We start from the raw sequence: 17,941 nt of genomic DNA, 5'->3' as shown, positions 1-17,941 counted from the left end.
GACGTGTCCCTGCGGCCTGGCATATATAGGTAAAACCGATCTGCCTTTAAGAGAACGGATTCAAAATCATCGTTCAAATATTCGAGTGGCATACCGGGATAATGTCTCGGAGTTACCCGTGGCTAGACATTTTTTGGAAACAGGACATGCTCTCCCGTCACTTAAACTAATGGCGATTGATCACATTCCACCACCAAGGAGAAGGGGTGACCGGAAGAAAATGCTTCTACAGAGAGAGATTTATTGGATCAGAACTCTTGAAATGATAGCACCAAAAGGACTGAATGAAAAATATTCTCTAGCAGTCTTTTTATAAGAAAGATACATTTCGCTATAGACATCATTACAATGACTCCAGATGAGTCCTGATTAACTCATGAGCCCACCCTGGGGGATAGGCTACGGGTTCTCAGTACTTAGATGATGGATAAGTAACTAATGTCTAATTAGTCATTTAGTTACACTTATGACTATAACAATATTTTGACAGGTGACCCACTTTCCACCCAGGGAGATGGGAAACGGATTGAGTGGACCTATACCATGGAACTGTCTTAAAATTGTTTCAAAATATAATTCTCATTGGGCTTGTTTGAATAAGGATGAGTCTATAAGGAGCTTACCTTCTCTGTTTGTAGAGGTGATGGGTACAGTGGAGTGAATTTAGTTGTTTTTTGCGTGATACTACCGTAAAATCTGAAAGTATGGTACACTTTCTGTATGAACCTATGACCCCAGTAGATAGAAACTGGTTTCTGAGATAGAAAGGTGGACATTTTAGCGTGACATAGTGTATAAGACTATAACTAAGACACAGGGACACAGTCTATATCTTGATGTGTAAATATGTATATCCAGTGATATCCAGCTTGTTAGAGATATAACTAGTAGTATAGCGAGCATATGGATCCTTGTCTATAACTCTAAGTCTTCAATTGATTTTTGGTGACAGATATAAATGCTAGTGCAGGGATATATGAAATAGTTTTATCTCTTACTCCTGACAGCAATTCTGTTTTGGTCTCTTATGATACAAGGGGATTACCATTGTGAGTAGTATCCTTTAAAATATAACGTTCTAGGATCTGACCTCCAGCAGGTGAAAATGTTTTTAATATTTTTAATATTAATAAGTATTACTTCCTTTTAATATTCTCTTCACAGTGCGTGTGTACTAGTTTAATTGTGATTATTGTGTATGCTGGTTAGAGGCATACAGCTTGAACAGCCTCGGTCTTTGCCAGACGAGCCGCAGAGGCGTCTGGTTTCCATGGATACCCTCAATGAGCGGCCGGGCACGTGATTGACGCATGCGTGATGACGTCATCCGCGTGCGACCGGCATTTTTGGCGCGGTAATGGACCGGACGGCTTGTGGAGGTGTGCCTCTAACCAGGTGGGGTAAGTGTTTTGATTGTTGTTTAATGGTACAGTATATATGTATGTTTAATGTATTGGCTAACCTTGTCCTGATGAAAGTCTGAATGTCCAGACTGAAACGTTGATTCTTTTTAACTTGGAGCATTAAAAGTTAATTTTTATTGAAGAAACAGACCGTGGAGTGCTATCTACCTTCATATTTATATTTATATATATATCATCAGTTTTAAAACCTTTTAAGATGTTCATTAAGCGACTGGTTTTTGGCATCCGAGTCTGCAGTCAGCCTATTAGCTGCCCTTCTCTGCCTGGCTGTCGGCAGGCGGGCGGGTATCTGTCAGTTATTAGTTTTTTGGGGTTTTTTCCCCCAATCTAAGCAGCTATTTCAAGGATTTTTTTTTATAAAAGATATTTGTTGGTGATCTTTAAGACCCTTTGTTTGGTGTAAGATAACAATCCCTGCTAGTTGCGGTTTCATCTTACATAAGACGCTAACCTCTCTCACAAAGCTGCTGGAAAGGAGATCAAAGTGGAACAAAGGTTACATTAATAGGATAAGAATCTGAAAACGCCAATTACAGGCCCCATGTGGAATATAAAAATAAATAAATACATAAAAACTGTGTTCCCTCTACTAGTGAGAGAGTGATGATAGCATTTTATGGAATCGACCTGTCCCCCTGAATGCGTTGTATCCCCAGTCACAGCTGCAGGAACAGATAATGGGTATTTTAGAATGGGAGTGCAATGTTTGCTTCAGAGAGAATGGGGGAGATAAGACTTCACTCCACAAATCTTTAAGACATCTTTAAACCCAGCAGTGAAATGAAGCATACACACTTAAAAGCGTGCATAGAATTTACCATTATTGTCTGTAGAAGTGCAGTGCATGCAAAAAGTTATCTGCACAGGATACGGAACGGCTTAATTAACTTACAAATAAATTGCAAATACAATTAAAAAATATATTAAAGAAAATATGAGGAAATAACGGAGCAGCTGTTAATAACCATCAAACAATCTACAGAAACCTTTATTGCCCAATAAGAATAAACTAAAGGAACGTTAGCATTTTACAGAGGGCTGATAATGTAACCTGGTGTAAGGGATTACCAATAAAATAAATTAGCAAAGTAGGATGGAGGAAAACAATAGACAATTTGCATTCCAGGCACAAGATTTTAGAAGAAAGTTTAATGTCTTTATTACCCACCTGGGTGGTGATCGGAGTGTAAATCACCCACGGCTATTTGTACCACGTCCGTCAGGTCCTGCCCTGACATCATTGATAAAAAGGCGCTGGTATCCAGTTAAAACACCAAACGTTAACACTTGCAGTACTGGTGACTGTCTCTCCTCCTAGCAAAAGACAGATTTTCAAGGTTAGAATACTTTGTAACAATATATTGCCATGTACAGAGATTTATACTAAAAAACTTCTGTAGATATTTTTTTATTATTATTTACTCATTGCTATCACATTCCAAAGCACTGTGCAATGCACATGAACCCATTGTCTCTCAGAGAGTCAGTCGCCCTGCGGGCAGCGCTGTATCTATTACTAGGCTAACAAGGCATTTTCTGCACTTGCCAAACATCTGCTCGGACAACTTTAACAAATGCATTGTTAGCCTTGTGTCATGAGAAGCCAAAGAGCTGTCCGACTGGCCACCTTAGGGCCCCCTTTAGGTGGGCGACTGTGCGGAATGGAGGCAGTGGCGGGAAGGCTGTAATCTTCCTGCTCTAACTACAAAAGGCAGGGAGGCTGGGTGGACTTCAATCAAACTAAAAAATAATAATTTGTAAGTGTATGAGAAAATATGTGTGTGTGCTTGTGAATGTATGTGTGTCTGTCAAAATGTGTCAAATTAGTGAGGGTGTGTATCTGTCAGGGAGTATGTGTAACTGTCAGTGAATGTGTGTGTGTCTGTCAGTGTTAAAGTGTCAAATTAGTGAGGGGGGGTGTCTGTCAGTAAGTGCAAGTCAGTGTATGTCTATCTGAGAATGTGTGCTTGCCAGGGGGTGTGCCAATGACAGTGAGTGCATATGTATCAGTGAGAGCATGTGTCTTTCAGTCAAAGTGTGTGTTGGTCATAAATAGGAAGAGGTGCGGCCTTGACCAGAAGGAGTGGGGCAGCAATAATACACCACTGCCTGCGGTGTTGGTTGCATGCTGTCATTCACCGCCAGCAATAAATAATCTGGGCATGCAGCAGTTACATAAAAAGATACAAAACTCTGGCTCTCTTTTACAAAGATTCTCTCTACAGAACAATTTCCAGCGTTCCGCTAGGGTGCAGTCAGCGTGCACAGCTGTACAGAACACACATCAACGCCAAGAAAGCAGACAAATGGGAGAGGTTAACAGTGATGGACCGTTATGGGACTGAAATGTTTACATGTCACAATGAGTACTTTGTTTATTCAGAAAACCAACATTTTGTATAAAACATTTGTTTTCCCTGCACTGCACATGTGGGTCAGTGCAGTGCAATATGTTAAAAACCTGGTTATTAAACGTAGGCGTAACATTATCTATTGTACACATTCCAATAAAGTATATAAAATAAAAAGCAGCATCAACATTGGTCCTACTTTGATGGAAAATGTTAAAGGGACACTACAGTCAGCTAAACAACTTTAGCTTAATGAAGCAGTTTTAGTGTATAGATCAGGGATAGGAAACCTTTGGCACTCTAGATGTTTTGGACTACATCCCCCATAATGCTCTTACACCCTTAATGCAGGTAAAGCATCATAGGAGGTGTAGTCCAAAACATCTGGAGTCTTGAAGGTTGCCTATGCCTGATATAGATCATGCCTCTAAGGTTTCACTGCTCAATTCACTGCCATTTGGGAGTTAAAACACTTTGTTTCTGTTTATGCAGCCTTTGCCATCGCCTGGCTCTGATTGACACAGCCTGCATGGAAAACAAATGATTTCACTTTCATTCAGATGTAATTTACCTTAAACAATTTTATCTCTTGCTCTCTAATTTGAAGTTTAACCCCTTAAGGACACAACTTCTGGAATAAAAGGGAGTCATGTGTCCTTAAAGGGTTAATCACAAACTAAAGGCTCTTTCAGGGTCTAACAAGCCATTAACATTGCAGGGGATAAGAACATCTAAATGAAACAGTACTTGCAATAAAGGAAGGATAAAACATTAGTGTTGTCGCGAACCCGAAATTTTCGGTTCGCGAACGGCGAACGCGAACTTCCTCAAATGTTCGCGAACCGGCGAACCGCGCGAACCGCCATTGACTTCAATGGGCAGGCAAATTTTAAAACCAACAGGGACTCTTTCTGGCCACAAAAGTGATGGGAAAGTTGTTTCAAGGGGACTAACACCTGGACTGTGGCATGCCGGAGGGGGATCCATGGCAAAACTCCCATGGAAAATTACACAGTTGATGCAGAGTCTGCTTTTAATCCATAAAGGGCATAAATCACCTAACATTCCTAAATTGTTTGGAATAACGTGCTTTAAAACATCAGGTATGATGTTGTATCGATCAGGTAGTGTAAGGGTTACGCCCGCTTCACAGTGACAGACCAAACTCCCCGTTTAACGCACCGCAAACAGTCCTCTATATACAGAGTAAACATGGCTCCCTCTATATACAGAGTAACATGGCTCCCTCTGTATACTGTGTAAACATGGCTCCCCTCTATATACAGTGTAAACATGGCTCCCTCTATATACAGAGTAACATGGCTCCCTCTATATACAGTGTAACATGGCTCCCCTCTATATACCGTGTAAACATGGCTCCCCTCTGTATATAGAGGGAGCCATGTTACTCTGTATATAGAGGGAGCCATGTTTCCACTGTATATAGTGTAACATGGCTCCCCTCTATATACAGAGTAACATAGCTCCCCTCTATATACAGTGTAAACATGGCTCCTCTCTATATACAGAGTAACATGGCTCCCCTCTATACAGGGGCGTACCTGGAGCATTTGGCACCCGGGGCGGATCCTTTATTTGGCACCCCCCTCCCCAACTTTGAAATGTAAAAAACAGCTGCAATTTTTTTTTAAATGTATGTTTATGCAGTGTGTGTATAGTGTGTAAAGTGTGTGTATATTGTGTGTATAGTGTGTACAGTGTGTGTATATTGTGTGTGTATAGTGTGTGTGTATAGTGTGTGTGTATAGTGTGTGTGTGTGTATAGTGTGTATAGTGTGTGCAGTGTGTGTATAGAGTGTGTATAGTGTGTGTATGCAGTGTGTGTAGTGTGTGTATAGTGTGTGCATAGTGTATGCAGTGTGTGCATAGTGTGTGCAGTGTGTGTGTAGTGTGTGTATAGTGTGTATGCAGTGTGTGTATAGTGTGTGCAGTGTGTGTATAGTTAGTGCAGTGTGTGTATAGTTAGTGCAGTGTGTGTATAGTGTATGCAGTGTGTGCGGTGTGTATGCAGTGTGTGTAGAGTGTGTATAGTGTGTGCAGTGTGTGTATAGTGTGTGCAGTGTGTGTATAGAGTGTGCAGTGTGTATAGTGTGTGTATAGTGTGTGCAGTGTGTGTGCAGTGTGTGTAGTGTGTGTATGCAGTGTGTGTAGTGTGTGTGTGCATAGTGTGTACAGTGTGTACAGTGTGTGTGTATATTGTGTGTATAGTGTGTGTATATTGTGTGTAGTGTGTGCAGTGTGTGTATAGTGTATGCAGTGTGTGTGTATAGTGTATGCAGTGTGGGTCCCCAAGCCCCTAGTCACACAGCCAAATAAAAAAGCCCCTACCTACCCCCCTCACCCTAAAAATTAGTGAAGGGGGAATAAAATTACTACCCTGTAAAGTAAAATTCAACTTACTATTCAACGTCTTCTTCTTCTAAAATCTTCATTTTTTTAGCCCCAAAAAAGGCCAAATAAAAAGCCATCATACCCGTCGAACTTAAAAATAAAATAAAAAACCCGAGCACAAAAAAAAATTAATCCATCTTCACCCATGGAGGGCTCCGTGTCAGTGTTTATCAGGGATCCTTAGGATAGGTGTCAATCCATATCTGCCAAGTGACCCTATGTAGGGGGAACAGTCCCTATTCTGCTCTGTGTCAGTGTCTGGAGGGAGTATCTGCAGTAACACAGAGTGTCTGGGGGGAGTATCTGCAGTAACACAGGGTGTCTGGAGGGAGTATCTGCAGTAACACAGAGTGTCTGGGGGTAGTATCTACTTGTAACATTTATATGCACTAAAAAAAAGAAATTGGAAAAAAAAAATGGTTGCAGCTTCCGAATTAATCTAAAATGGATGCTGTCCAGTAGGTGGGAGGGTCTGCTAGGGAGGGTGTGCTGCTGATTGGCTGTAATGTGTCTGCTGACTGTGAGGTACAGGGTCAAAGTTTACTCAATGATGACGAATAGGGGGCGGACCGAACACCGCATGTGTTCGCCCGCGGTGGCGGACGCGAACATGCTATGTTCGCGGGGAACTATTCGCCGGCGAACAGTTTGGTACATCACTATAAAACATTAGATGACTCTTTACAGGAAGTGTTTATGAAGGCTGTGCAAGTCACATGCAGGGAGGTGTGACTAGGGTTCATAAACAAAGTGATTTAACTCCTAAATGGCAGAGAATTGAGCAGTGAGACTGCAGGGGCATGATCTATATACCAATAATGTTTTATTAAGCTAAAGTTGTTTTGGTGACTATAGTGTCCCTTTAACTGTACACTACATAAGGAAACCTATAATAAATTGCCAAGGAGGGGTATTCTAGGAACAAAGCTCAGACACCTGCTGGGATCCTTGAAATTTACATGGAGCATCCTGATTGGCATCATAAAGCAAGACTTAAAACATTATTCCATAGATTTGAAGTGGTCATGGTGCCTGCAGGCTGAATGTGCAGTATTTAACCCCTCTGCTGCCAAGGACTAACTCCAGCTGTATCATAAGAGTGTCACTAGCCGGCCCAAGACTGGATTATGTAAGCTCTGTTTGGCTTCTGTCGTCAGAACACAGAGCATGCTGGCAACAGTCAACTATTGCTGGCTCCAAACCTGCTAAAATCCTCTCCTCGCCAGGCCCTCCCTGACATCCATCCCCACTAAGCAGTGTTAATAGGAAGAACAGGTAGAGGTAGAACTTGACCTATTTGCTTAAACAGACGTGAATTTGAATTATTCTTTATCCCTGTAGGGGGCGGTAATAGGATTGGAAGGGTTACTATGACCAAAACCAGTGTTTTCTTAAAGTAACCCTGTAATTGACAATAACTCACAAACGGCACACTTATTAGACTAGCGGACTCATCATCACTTTCACATATCCCGCTGCTCTAGTCACCAATTTCCTTTCTATTTTGTCCCTTTTTATTTACATGTGCCTTCAGGAGCCAGATTTCTTGTATACAGTTAACCTGGCTGCACGTACTAATGCAATACTCTGTGACCAGTACTGACCGTACAATCTATAATACAGTATGTATGGTTTTTACAATATATGCTAATTGATTGACATGCAGTATTGCTCCCTATTGTGTAAGAGATGCACTACCCCTCTTATTTACGTATCCCTTATATATTTTGAGAACTACAATAAATAAAAACAAATCTGCAAGGCAATAGGTACATTCCACAAAACTACAAATACTGTATAGGAAAAGAAGAAGATTTGCCTTTACAGTAATAAAGTATCATTTTACTATACAATACGAAATGGATAAAGTGTCCCTGAATTATCAAGGTATAGGATTTGAGCCATTATTGAACATAACATATAAAGAATGCAAACTGTATATATTATTGTAACATACTAAGTAAATGAAAAGTAAGTCTAGTTTTTATTTTATTTTTTAAGTTCACACATTTGCTGCAAATCGCTAGAAGTTTGCGTGTTCTGCTGCGAATTCTCGCCAAAGTGTTTAGAAGTCATGACTGCATCTGTAAAACTATAACGGTAAGATATGTACTTGGCTTCACTTCCAGACTTCGGGAAATTAATTTCTACATGTCCAAACGGCTTATCATTGCTACTCTGTCTTTATTGGCTGCAAGAATATTTTGATATGTGAGGCACAGTAAGTTAAAAAGTAAAGAACTCAGTCAGACGCGGTCTTTTAAAACAGACCTGCTTGATGGACAAGGGAGCACAACTAAAAATATTGCAACTGAAAGAGAATTAAAGAACATTGCTCAAAGAGATCATGAGAATGGTGAATCAATAGAAACCTGTAGAACCTTCCGATGTATTTTATAGAATTCAAACTGTCAAATGATCTTCTCCAACTGCATTGAGACAGAATCATATCCTATATAAGTGATATGAGGGGTATAGGGAGCAAGTTGAAGAAATCTATGCCAGCACAGATTATTGGCCCCAACGCTGCAGTGATCACAGATGGAGGGGAGCAGGGAACAAGGAAAAAGAGTTAGAAGAAGAGAATGGAGAAAATTAAAAAAAGAAAACTTGAATATGCTTGTACTTACAGTACATCACAGAAATAATAGAAAACTGTTAGAACAGTGTCCATCTGGATTCCAAAAAAAAAAAAAACTGTTTTCCATTAAAAAAATATCTAAGGGACAAGAGCATCTATCATTTCTGATGACTTCATTTAATTTCCTAAACGTGTGGCCAATTTCATGACTTGAACGTGATCAAAGAAGCATATTGTGATAAGTGATTGGATTGGCTACATTGTTACATAAAAGGCACCAATATGTTCAGACGCTAACAGGCATGTCAAATGCATCGTGATGGTGCTTGCTTGTGACAGACAGTCAATTTTATTCATTGAATTTACTTGAAGAACACAGGCCATGACGACTTCGTCAAAAGACTTCTATCTGGTGGACACTTTCCAGACCCCACTCAATAGTGTGAGTTAACTAAAAACAGACAGAGACTGAGATCTCCCCCTCCCCTTTTATTCTACATTAGGGATTAATTTACAAAACGGTACTGCTTTAATAAATTTAGCAAGTAATAGATTTTACAAAAAGCCAACATATAAATCATAGGACATCAAAGGCTTGATGGAACGTTTGACTATGTTTGGTGCTTGAAAGGGACAAGCTCGCTTTTAAAGATGTGGAACTGACCTTCTAGAATTGATGTGCGAATGCATTAAAAGGGATTATAAACCCTTGCAAAACGAAGTCGGTGAAAAGAAAAAGGGAGTATTACAGGGACAGTACTGGGTCTAGGATTGGGTATTAAAGCGGAATGGTCATCCCACGAAAAAGGAGTATTTCATAAAGATAAAATCTTTAAGAACTAATCATATTGACTGTTTTGGAATTTCATATAAAATACCACTCAGTCGAAAGATATACTGAGACAAAAGCAGAGACGGTTGACACTTCTAGACATGGTGCCAAGCTACCGCAGTCTAGAAGTGTCTAGAAGTGTTAATCGTCTCTTTAATTGTACTAATCCAATGATTTACAAACATTATTCAACCTATATAGGTTCAAAAATGATTATCACAGCCATCAGACACCCGGATGGCACGACAAAATCGAGACCTGACGAGATTGTCCAGGTGTTCGAGGAATTCTACAAACAATTATACAATCATACTCCGGGTACGCATGCTGATGACGAAAAGGAAGAAGAACATATCCTCAAATATCTCGGTACACTCGGGATGGCCAAACTCAGGAGGGAGGCAGTGGGTATTCTTGCAGCGGACATCTCAGAAGATGAAGTATGTAGAGCCATTTCGAGCTTGAAAGGCAACAAAGCACCGGGACCGGACGGTTTTGACGGCTCGTACTATAAAGTTTTCAAGGAAGAACTTGCACCTCAACTGACCGGACTTTTCTCCAACCTGAGACAGGGGGGGCGGCTAGACACAAATATGGCCCTCGCTACTATCATCTTGATACCCAAACCAGACAAAGATTCACTCGGACCAGAAAATTTCAGGCCTATATCGCTGATCAACCACGATCTTAAGATCTTAGCGAAAATTCAAGCTGATAGACTGAATCCGCTGCTGACCTCTCGTCCACGCCGATCAAGTGGGCTTTATTCAGGGCAGACAACTGTTTGAAAACACTAGGAGGAATATTGATCTGATTTGGAAACAAGTGACCTCGCAGACGCCCACGTTGGTGGTCTCCATTGATGCAGAAAGGGCATTTGATAGGGTGCGGTGGCAATTTCTGTTTACGGTGCTGAAACACCTGGGTTTCCCTGACGAGTTTATAACGATTACGAAAGCGATGTATCATGAAGTGCGAGCACAGGTGCAGATTACAGGAGCCTCAATGACGCCATTTCGGCTTTTTAATGGAACCAGACAGGGGTGCCCACTCTCTCCCCTCTTGTTTGTACTGGCGTTGGAGCCTTTGCTGCAAGCTATTAGGCAACATCCAGGAATTAGGGGAGTGCGAGTGGGAGATGGCGAATTCACTGTCTCGGCTTACGCCGACGATGTCCTCCTCACTATCACGAACCCCCTGGACTCCATGGCGGCGCTGCAGGACGTCATACGGGAGTATGGAGCAACGTCGGGATATAAAGCTAACATGCAAAAGTCCAGTGCTATGCCGATCCATATGCAAGAGGCAGACGTAAATCGCATACGAGAGGCCTTCCGACTTAGGGTGGAAAGAGACACACTGAAATATTGTGGTATCCATCTCACAGCTGACCCTCTACGTCTGTATTCCGCTAACTACGGTCCCTTGCTTAGAATCTTAACCGGGGTCTTAGAAAAATGGACGGATAAACCCATTTCCTGGATTGGGCGGATTAACTCTGTCAAAATGAATGTCCTCCCACGCATCCTATTTTTATTCCAGGCCTTGCCTATACGCGTTACTAAAACCCAATTGACACAGTTACAAAGATCCATCGGTGAGTTCATTTGGCAGCACAAGAGACACAGAATATCTAGACAGATTCTTTACAGACGCAGGTGGCGATGTGGCACTCTCCACCGGAAGAAAGGAGATGGGTTGAAATAGAATCCATGATGGTGGGCTGGGACGTCACCATGTGGGTCCCGACGGCACATAGACCTGCTATACGAGTGACTTGCCCATCCATACTCAACTCGCTTCGCATTTGGGATGATAATCGTCACAAATACGGATTAGCATCATCCCCCTCCCCTCTGACCCCGAAACTTCGGAACAGGGAATTTCCACCGGGAATGACCCCCAGAGACTTCCGGAATTTAGAGGGAACAGGACTGCAGTGGATTCACCAACTATACCGTAATGGGCAGATCGTCCAATTTGACGAACTCCAAAGAGACTCCCACTTAACCCCGAAGGATTTTTTTAGATACCTTCAGATCCGGGACTTCGCGGGCAAAACCCACATAAAGGGAGCTGCCCAGGAACGACTGACTTTTTATGAGAAATTATGTCGGGATGGAGCGATCCCCAAGGGCATGATAACACTCATATACGCTCATCTTGGCACGGAGAACAAAGAATGGGGACGGTTGACTTATACCGATCAGTGGGAGGCAGATTTAGGGGAAGTTTTAGAAGGCGTGGAATGGCAAGAAATATGGGAAGCGAACAAAAATTCCTCTATCTGCGTCACGCTTCAGGAACAGACGTGGAAGACCATGTTCCGGTGGTACACCACTCCCATCAAACTATATAAGATGCGCAAACTGGACACGGATGATTGCTGGAGGGGCTGTGGATCCCGGGGAACGTACCTCCACATGTGGTGGGAATGCCCGAAACTACGTGGCTTTTGGAAGGCAGTGGAGGGATTATTGCTGCAGACATTTAACAAACCCCTACTATTGGATCCATGGGTATACTTACTGAATAGGACCCTTGATGGCTGGACCAAAAGAGAGCAGACACTGGTCCATAAAATAACTCTTGGGGCGAGACGTACTATTGCCACCGCGTGGCTCTCGCCTGAAGGTCCGGAGTTTACGGGCGTGATATCCAGGATCCGTGAATGTCGGATAATGGACGACCTGACGGCGCGGGTTAGAGGGACAACAGAGAAGTTCCGGAAACTCTGGGAGCCGTGGGATGATAGCGTAGTGGGTTCCGCGGAAGGCAGATAATATAGAATAGAGCAATAAGTGGTTTGGGGATCTCTGGTTGGCGGCGGTAGCGCTGGGCCTCCCCCCGCTGCCCGTCCTGCTCTCGCCGTGTCCCGGACTCTGCACCACATCTTTTTCTCTTCTCTCTTACTTTCTTTCCTACTTCTACCTATTCTAAAAGGAAGGTCACTTCTCTTCCTTCTACTTTGTTAATTTTTTCTTTTTTTTTTCTCTCTTAGTAAATCTTCTCAGGCATGATCGACGTGATACGGGAGAGAGGTTAACTAGAGCTGACCATTTAGATTCCGTTTTAGACCTCCTTTGGGACAATTGATGTATGCCTGAGACCTATAAAACCCTCGACGGGAGACGAAAGACACGGATGTGTTGCTATGGGATCTCAGGGGGGTTTTGCAGTATATTTTTGCATGCTATTGTAATACTATTGTTGGCTTCTGCGCAAGCAAACCCTACCCTGTATATTTGTTGCTCCTGTCGAATCAAAAAATAAAGAATTTTAAAAAAAAATTTTAAAAATGATTTCACCTTATTGAGCGCAATGAGTTAGGTTTCTGTTCAGTGATTATAAGTGCTGGGGCTATAGGCAATGGAGGCTACAGATAGGTAGGGGTACTTTTTACATATATAAGCTCAGCATACTATGTCACATGGTATAAAATAACATTGCACACAAGTGCATTGAAGTCACATTCTAATGGGTTAGTTCAGGGCTGGTGAAGAATACAAAGTCAGAGTCAAATACAGAAGAACGCAGTTATAATTTAGGTATGGTAGCCAGGGCAGATTGTGACAGATATCAAACTCTGGACATGCAGGTAAGAGCAGAAATAAATTCTAACATACGGTAATTTATTTATAAAAGTTTGATTAAAATATACACATCGTGGGCAGAGTGGGATGCAGCAAGCTGTAAGGAGATTTCTGAGCTGAAGTTGCTTATGGTTTGTTTTTAATGAACTGGGTATTTCTTGGTCAACCTGATGTCAAAAGTGGCTTCATACAGCTATCAACAGTAATTCTATGTTACTTTACATTGTATTTAATATATACAGTATATGGTATTTTAAATACTAATGAGGGCTTTTGAATAGGCACCGTAGCACTGATGTGCTGAGTTTATATGGCTCAACCCCAGGCCAAGCAGTTTTTCTATTCTTTTAGCCGTGCTACGGGTAACTGCCGGGCTGCCAGGGGGTAGCATTAGTGCAGTGGAAGAAGGACTGTCCGCTGCGCAAAGCTGGCCCGGACCGCAGTAGTCCGGGTACGGGAAGGTGCCCCTCGCGATGCACAGAGCTAAGGGCCGCCAGGATGCCTCATGACATCAGCCAGCAGTCTGTGCATGGAGAAAACAAAAGTCAAAAGGACAATCTGCAGACCGACTGCTGTTAAAGGACCACTCTAGGCACCCAGACCACTTCAGCTTAATGAAGTGGTCTGGGTGCCAGGTCCCTCTAGGATTAACCCTTTTTTTTTTTTTTTTTTTTTTTTTTTTTATAAACATAGCAGTTTCAGAGAAACTGCTATGTTTATAATAGGGTTAATCCAGCCTCCAAATCCTCTAGTGGCTGTCTCACTGACAGCCGCTAGAGGCTCTTGCGTGCTTCTCACTGTGAAAATCACAGTGAGAGCACGCAAGCGTCCATAGGAAAGCATTATAAATGCTTTCCTATGAGACCGGCTGGATGCGCGCGCAGCTCTTGCCGTGCATGCGCATTCAGCCGAAAGGGAGGATCGGAGGCGGAGAGGAGGAGGAGAGCTCCCCGCCCAGCGCTGGAATAAAGGTACGTTTTAACCCTTTACTCTCCCCAGAGCCCGGCAGGAGGGGGTCCCTGAGGGTGGGGGCACCCTCAAGGCACTATAGTGCCAGGAAAACGAGTATGTTTTCCTGGCACTATAGTGGTCCTTTAATGTGAAATATGGAATTGGGCTTTAGCCTGTACAGTATGTTGGTCTGCTGTAGATTGTGTGTAAATGATCAGTGTGTGTGTTTGTGGGTATGTGTCAGAGTGACAGTGTGTGGGTCAGTGATGGTTTTTTGCAGTGTATGTGTCAAAAGGCTGTGTAGTACAAAACTTTAGTAAACAAATTCAACAATTTATGTTTACACATGTATTATTAATATTTACATTAATATTTACATGTGTATTCATTATAAGCATCACTTATATATTAATAAAACACTCAAATTGTAAAGGATAAAAATTGGAACACACACACCCAATTACATACAGCCAGCGCACACACGCGCACACACACACACACACACACACACATTACATTCAGCCAGCGCGCGCGCGCACACACACACACACACACACATTACATACAGCCAGAACACACAAAACACACACACACACGCACGCACGCAGAGACTACACTCAGTGTAATTCACAAAACTTGGAATTTTTGCAAAATAAATCCAAATAGCAAAATTAACCATATTCTAACTATAACAAAGTTAGAGAAAATGTCCATACCATCTATTTTTCCATTCAGATTAAATTTATGAAAATTAGTTTAGCAAATAGCACTGTCATTGTCTACAGCTCTAGGAAAGGGCCCCAATCTTTGTGTCAGGCCAATTATATTGTTCTGAGGAACAAGTAGATTGGGCTACCATTTCTGTGTCTTGGACAAGTACATTTTTATTATTTATTGTTTTAAATATCACACCCTCAGCTGGCTATAAAGGTTGAGATTCTCACAGACCGCCTTTAATGGTGCACTGCCTAATTAGTATTAGTATTTTTCTTTCTCCATCTTTAAAATGAATTTTTGTGCTTGGCAGTTCAAAGACTGCTCATCCACACCACAATCATTAGCAATGACCAGGCTTTAATGGAGTGTTACAGGAATCCTTCCCATTTCACAGCCTAAAAATGGCCCTGGAAAGCAGAGAGAAAATAAACTGAAGAACAGAGAGATCCAGTTTATCACCATGGGTTCAAACATCAACATCACGTAACACTATATGGGCTGCGAGAACGCAGACCCGCACCCAAACCATAGGGCAGAAGAAAAATAAATAGAACCCATTTTACATGTTTAAGTTGTAAAGACATACACCGTGATTTGACTTCCATAACCTGGAACTAAAACCACCCCTACCAGAACAGCCAGGGATGCATCAAGGTTGGCGACCTAACAGAATTTGTTACAACGAATAATTAACCCCTTAAGGACCAAACTTCTGGAATAAAATGGAATCATGACGTGTCACACACGTCATGTGTCCTTAAGGGGTTAAAGGAACACTAAACATTAGGAATATTTCTAACACTTTAGTGTCCCTGTCCTTACCAAGAGGGGAGTGTGTCATTATTTGCCGTATTGTAATGCAATCCATCAGGTAGTCTGGGGTAGATTTAACATGTTACAGCTTGCTGATTGTGAAAAAGTCAATTGGACCCTTTACAAGAGCCTAATGCAGTCTTGTTACAGCTTCGACCCAACATGGATGAAAAGCCATTAAGCAACATTTATTTACAGCGCTTGATGGTAAAGAGAGAAAACCCATGTCAATGTAACAAATGAGCCAGATTTAAGCCTGTTACACGGCTCATTATAGTCAATGGAGTGAAACAGCGTGAATTCATTTACACAGAACTTTGGGAAACAAAATGATAAATGACCAGAGATTAGCTGACTGTTTAGGATTGTACGAATTACTCTTTACAAAGGACACAATTAAATAGATACCGGAGAACCAAAAAGTGCCACAAGGCATTTCATATACCGGGGGGTAACATATATTGCTCTCTTAGCTCCATCCTTTGGCACCCACTCTCCACAAAAACAACACAAGCTGGGGATCGGAGTAAAAAGTGTGTGGGGGAGAGCATTAACTGGTATCTTTCTTTGATGGGGGGGTATTAATTTTTAAGCATTGTCTGCAATAAAGCAGAACTAAACGGGTGCCAAACACAAACTGTCAGAGCAAGACAAATAGCACAATATTAGATGTAGCAAACTGACCTCAGCATATCCTTATAAGAAATGGACACCCAAAGCACCATAAACCATCCCCTCCACCTCTGCAAAGTTGGACAGACTTACGCAGAAATTCACGTTTGCATGAAGCTTAGTGGTTGTTATGCATGGAGTATCCCTTTAACACTGGCATAGATAGTTAGAAAATATATTCACAAGTGCATGTTACAAGTTCTTATTAAAAGACAAAACCAAAAAAAAGTAAACAATGACACCACCCCCTTGCTTTTATCCAACTTTCAGTGTTTATTGGACCTTATAAAGAAATGACAAGTTCGTGAACCGAAAACTGAAATGATTCAATAAAGTGTTACAAAAAAAGATAACACGAAACACTGAGAAAACATTCAATGAAACATTTTTTGTTAAGTTTAAATGGACACTCCAAGGAACAAAACAACTAACTTAATGAAGTGGTTTTGGTGTTTTGACCATGCTCCTGCAGTTAAATCACTTTGTCTCTGCAGCGTTAGTCACCTGTCCCCTGGTGTAAACTCCCTTCCCACACACTTCTTAAAGCTCAAGTATTTTAGGCAGAGAATTCAGCAGTGACATTCCAGGGGGTTTATACACCAAAGCCACTCCATTATAGTTATTTTGGTGCTTCAAGGATCTCTTTAAATCCTTTTTCTCTGTTATTGAATGGATTTACAAATAAAAACTATTTTGCCTTAGTATTTGCAATAGGTTTGTCACAAGGTAAATCATCTAAGGCGAGATTTAGAGCCTCCTAAACTCTGAAGATTCCTCCGAAGGGCAAACACGGATAATCTGTAGTCATGGGGGTTAAAAAGCATATCTGAATTCTGTACGGACTCTCTTCACCTAGCTATCTAAATGTTTATGTATCATGTATGTTTTAAGAAGCAAAACGGCTTCTTCTCTATGTGAAAAGGCAAAACTTTCTGAGAGTACATTGGTAAAGAGCCATATGGAAAACAAGAGATTACACAATAATTAACCCGGAAAAAAAAAATACATTTCCTATTTTGCCAAAATATTTAACTTGGCAACTGTAAGTGTAATTATAAAATTTAATTTAGGGATTAAAGCAGCATTCCATTTACAATAGGAAAGCTGTACTGACCATGTGCTTTAGAGGAATAATTTGCTTTCAGTAGAATGAAGGTAGCCAGAGTAACTGGAAAGGAGAAAGTGTTTTCCTGGACTCACAGAGTGGTCCTATCAGATGGACCCCAGGGAGGGTAATTTTGGAGGGCAGTTCGATCCCAACACCAAAATATTGTTCTGTATAATTATTATCAGAGCTTCCAAGCACTGTTTAAAAATATACGAATGCCGCCAAAATGGATAGATTTCCAAAAACAACATCATCTTATTTCAGGTACATTATGCTGACAAAGTAATAAAAATCAACCGAGTTTCTTCACATTAATCGGGGATGTATGTACAGCTGGTCATCACATGCTAGACATGTATTTACGCCAAAAGATGAAATAAAAATACTTTGAATTTTATCACACAGACATTTGGGCTTATGGAGAAGAAACCAAGACAATTTTGTTTTTTTATGGCACAAATAAAGAAAAATATAATTCATTGGAGAT

General features: G+C 41.4%; 1 protein-coding gene across 2 annotated transcripts in view; it reads right to left on the bottom strand.

Annotated features, from left to right (window-relative positions):
* Positions 1-17,941, bottom strand: part of BANP (BTG3 associated nuclear protein) — a 375,637-nt gene that overhangs the window by 341,613 nt on the left and 16,083 nt on the right. For both annotated transcript variants that reach the window (XM_063437623.1, XM_063437624.1), the window contains exon 2: positions 2,593-2,738. In XM_063437623.1, coding sequence (XP_063293693.1) covers positions 2,593-2,665 — 73 coding nt within the window. In that variant the 5' untranslated portion in view covers positions 2,666-2,738. The remainder of the gene's footprint in view (positions 1-2,592; positions 2,739-17,941) is intronic.

The sequence above is a fragment of the Pelobates fuscus genome, chromosome 12 (assembly GCF_036172605.1).
Source record: "Pelobates fuscus isolate aPelFus1 chromosome 12, aPelFus1.pri, whole genome shotgun sequence".
Taxonomy (NCBI): Eukaryota; Metazoa; Chordata; class Amphibia; order Anura; family Pelobatidae; genus Pelobates; species Pelobates fuscus.
Note: the sequence above shows the minus strand (reverse complement) of the source record. Positions and strands in the feature narration are given on the sequence as shown.